This window comes from Pygoscelis adeliae, unplaced genomic scaffold (assembly GCF_000699105.1).
Source record: "Pygoscelis adeliae isolate BGI_AS28 unplaced genomic scaffold, ASM69910v1 Scaffold346, whole genome shotgun sequence".
In the NCBI taxonomy this organism is placed as follows: Eukaryota; Metazoa; Chordata; class Aves; order Sphenisciformes; family Spheniscidae; genus Pygoscelis; species Pygoscelis adeliae.
The window spans coordinates 142,216-146,488 of NW_008824902.1; the positions used below are offsets into that span (position 1 = coordinate 142,216).

Genomic DNA, 4,273 nt, shown 5'->3' on the forward strand with positions numbered 1-4,273 from the left:
CTTCCAGAGCATGTCAGCTGGCATGCCTGGGCTGGCAGATGAGCCTAAGAGACAGGCACAGCTGGGTGAGCGTCCCCGCTGTGAGGGTGGCTCTTGTACAGACTGAGGCTGTAGTCAAGCTGTGTTCACTTGTGAGCTCGTCTAAATTCAGTCATTGTTGCTTAAAGCAGTCCTTCCTCTGGCAGAACTGAGCGGTAGGACCAGTGCCCTCCTGGCCAGCACAGCCAGAGGGGATGTACCTAACGCAGATCGCAAAAGGGTCAGGAGTGGCCCAGGGCTTGGGGAACATGCGAGGGACCAGAGGTTTGATATCTATCACACGCGCATTTGTTGTGGAGAGCCGTGATGCTCCAAACTGCTCGGTCTTGCGGCAGCATCCAGCCCTGTTCCTGTCCTGCTGTGGAGTCTTTCTGTCCCCAGACCTTGTGTTGCATGGGCAGGACTCTGGCATACAGTTTAGAAGCAAGTGGGAAACTGCTGGGGTGGAGGATACTGCCAGAGGAAGCTCAAAGGCTGAGGGTTAGTGCCCTGCAGCTGCTTGGACGTCAGAAGGGACAAGGTGGCAGCTGCTGGCTTTGTAGCCGGTGTGGGTCACCGTGTGGGTGTTTGTCCCTGCAAAGCTTCAGGAGCAGGTGGGTCCTGTCTTGGTGCAATCCTGAGAGGGGATCAAAGAGCGTTACCCTGCACTGTGTTCAGAAAGGACGTATCCTCTGGCCAGGGGGCAGCAAGGGGTGGACAGGGAGGTGGGGAAGCAGGGAGATCTCACAGCATCTGGGTTCCTTTCCAGCTAAACCACTTCCCCGGTTCATTTCAAATTGGGAGAAAGGATCGTCTGTGGCGCAACCTGTTGAAGATGCAGGCTCGCTGTGGGAAGAAGGAGTTTAACTTCTTCCCCCAGTCCTTCATCCTGCCCCAGGACATCAAATTACTCAGGAAAGCATGGGAGGAAGGAGCTAGCCGCCAGAAATGGATTGTGAAACCAGTAAGCGCAAAGCAGAGCTCAATCCTCTGTTCCATTGTAGCTGCAGGGAGAAGATCTGGTCCTTTCTTCTTTGTGTTTTGCAGCCAGCATCAGCAAGAGGCATTGGTATCCAGGTCATCCACAAATGGAGCCAGCTCCCCAAAAGGAGACCGCTGCTGGTACAGAGGTGAGTGAAGGAAAGCAAGGTTGACACACAGCCTGGGACCTCCTAGTGTCTAGTCTCTCTGGCGAGGTCTGGGCCACTGCCACTACGTGGCAGAGCAGAAGCACCTGATTTGCATCTGGGAACTTCTCAGCTGCCTGGGTGTAAAGCTGCCGCTCGAAGTCTGGCTCTGTCAGCTGCAGCTGGGCTTACTGGAGTGCTGCTGTCTCTGCGTAGATTTTTGAGGTCTCGGGTACAAACTGGCTCCACAGGCTTTCTGGACCTTCTGTCTGGCAGGTGATCAGCTTCAGTTCTGCTGTGATCCTGCTCCCACTGCTTTGTACTCTGGGGTTCGGCATCTTTGGAGGCAAACAAACCTTATCCAGTGCCCACAAGCATAGTGGGGAGAGAAGTCCTGGGGAAGAGGTGGCAATTGTCAAAGATTTGTTCTTATCCAAGTTAGAATGGGTCAGTAAGAGCCTCTGTGTGTGTGGATGTTGATCAAAGGGTTTTCCTGAAATAACAGGATTTTCAGAATCTCCTTCCCCTACTGCTGAAAAATGGAATAGCTCATCTTGGTTCGAGGCTGCTTTCTGGGAAGGTTCTTGTGAGGGCAGGAAAACTGTCCAGTGTTTGGCAGACAGGGAACTGCTGTGTTGGCTTGTCTGTTCTCCCTGTCCGCTCTCTGCAAAGTGATAAGCTTTCCTATGGAAAATTGTGAACTTCTGGGGTGAATAATCAAATGATTTGGATGAAAATTTCCAACTGTTTCTGCTCACTGAAGCAAACCATCTGTGGCCCACTGCATGTCTTAGATGTTCCTGAATATTGTGATCAGTCTTGTGGGTGTGGAAAAGCTACTGTGCCTTAGAGCCAGGGAAATCTCTTAAAAATGGAACTGAGCAGAAGGGATTACTGTTCATGTGCTGCAGGATCTCCTCATGCATGGGAGAGCTTTTTTCTTTCTCATTTTGACTGTGAGGCACTTAACTTGGAAATACTGTGCAAAAGGGCTTCTGCATTGATCCCTGGTTTTGCCAAGCCTTCTGAGGTGGGGGCTGGAGGTGTTCCTGCACATGGAAATCATAACTCTCCCCTGGCGCTTGCTTCCCTCTGCAGATATCTGCACAAACCCTACCTCATTGGCGGGAAGAAGTTCGACCTGAGGATCTACGTTTACGTCACTTGCTACGATCCCCTCCGGGTCTACCTGTTCAAGGATGGATTGGTTCGCTTTGCTAGCTGCAAGTAGGTTGTGCGGGAGAGCGGTGCTGGGGGGCTGCCTCAGCGCTGAGGCGTGGGTGGCTGTGGTACCTGCCTCGGCTGGGGCAGGAGGGAGTCATCCCGTATACGGTGATGCTTAAAGCTGTAGCTTGCTTGCTTAAGAAGCAGTCTGGAAACACGGGGTCACTGCAGGTGGCAGTGTTGAAAGGGAATGTGAGAGGATGTTTCGTTCATCCACCTTTCCCAAGGCAAGATCAGCTCAGTGTAAAGCAGTTCTTGAAATATGCTGTCTGTGCTTCATACTGCATAAGAGCTGGTGTACCAGAAACTAAGTTGTTTCTTCCAGTTTTGACCATATTGCCTCGGGCTGCTGCGGTTCTGTCAGTGCTCACTGATGCTCTGGTCTTTTCTTAAGGACGTGCTGTGAGGGTGGGATTGCATCCCGGTGCCCCAAGGCAGTGTGCTCTGTGTCTCATGCTTTGTCCCATCGGCTCTGGGCCCGTGGGGCAGAGAGCTCCAGGCAGCCTGGGAAAGGGAGGCAGCAGGGCTGGTGGGTGGCCAAGAGCAGTCTGAGAAGAGAACAGAGTTTCTGCCTGCCCCGTGGGCCTGGGGGCAGCCAGTTCAAGCTCAGACTGCTTGTGCTCCTATTGCCTCCTCCAGGTACTCCTCCTCGATGAAGAGCCTCAGCAACAAGTTCGTGCACTTGACCAACTACAGCGTGAACAAGAAGAACGCGGAGTACAAGTCCAACTCGGATGAGACTGCTTGTCAGGGACACAAATGGTAGGTGCTGCTTTTAGGGCACAGGGCAGCTCTTTCTATTCCCTGTTAAGTCAGCCTTTTTTCAGTATTCCTACCCAAAACTTGAAGGTGCTTCCTGTATCGTCTGCTCCCGCTCGGGGAAACTGGAGGAGCAGAGTGGTTTTTAGCATGGGTTAGTGTCGATGGAATCCAGACGGTCTGCCTGGCTTGTGACTCATCCTGTCCGCTGCTGCTTGGGCTGTGGTTGCCATTCATCCTGCCTGTGTCTGTGCCATTCCCTGCTTCCAACGCTGCTCTCATCTGTGCTCATTTATCCCCTTGGCTTATTGCGGGAGTGATGGGATGTGGTTAAGGCAGAATCTGATTTTTTGCTGTTAGAACTTGAATGGGTAATTGTGATGCTTAAATTGGCTAGATGGGAGCTTCTGCCCGTCTCACTCTTGACTTTCCTGCGGAGGCAGAGAAAGGGGCAGTCAAGGGACGGTGCAAAACTGGTAATTTATGTGCTACTCGGTGTGAATAGGAGCAGTGGTGCCATTTCTAGGCATTTGGGAGGAGGGCTGCAGTCTTGCAGGAGTTCCCGTTCCCTGCTGTCTTGTGGGTGGCCTCAGGCACTTGTCTCTGATTCCACAGTGGTGTTTGAACTCTTTTAAAAATAGTGCAGGATAAAGTTCTCAATTCATGGACCTGGGCAGAGCTACTTCACTTCAAAGAGAGCTGCAGAAGGTGGTTTGCTGTGGTAGGATTGCTTTCTCAGGCCTGGACCTGCTGTGCAGTGGTCTGTTCCTCCACTGGGACTTTGAGAAGGGTCTGCTGTCCCCCAGTTGAAATCCCATGGGGGTGAGATTGTGTGAGTTTTTGGTACCGCCATGCAAGTCAAAGCTGACTGCTCCCACATTAAAGATGAGGGTGGCTGTAATCCACTCCATCTCGCATGCAGGAAGCGTGACCTTTGGATTCCTGGCCTTTAGCCACGCAGTCTCACTTGAGCAACATCTGGGCATCCTTGGCTCAGTGTCAGAGCAGCTTGTAGCACTCGGTGTGGTGGGGGAAACTCCTATAAAAGCAGAGACGCTCCCCCCTACTGTCTTGTTCTCCACCTTTTTCAAAAATCTTTCTCCACCCCTGAAGCCTCAGTGAAATGGCTCTAGCTTAAAAATTTA

The 4,273-nt window shown here is 52.1% G+C and overlaps 1 protein-coding gene across 1 annotated transcript in view; it reads left to right on the forward strand.

Moving 5' to 3' along the window:
* Positions 1–4,273, forward strand: part of TTLL4 (tubulin tyrosine ligase-like family, member 4) — a 20,182-nt gene that overhangs the window by 6,332 nt on the left and 9,577 nt on the right. Inside the window, exons 7-10 of the mRNA XM_009324847.1 lie at positions 788–982; positions 1,066–1,148; positions 2,244–2,372; positions 3,009–3,131. Of these exons, the coding sequence (XP_009323122.1) occupies positions 788–982; positions 1,066–1,148; positions 2,244–2,372; positions 3,009–3,131 (530 nt within the window). The remainder of the gene's footprint in view (positions 1–787; positions 983–1,065; positions 1,149–2,243; positions 2,373–3,008; positions 3,132–4,273) is intronic.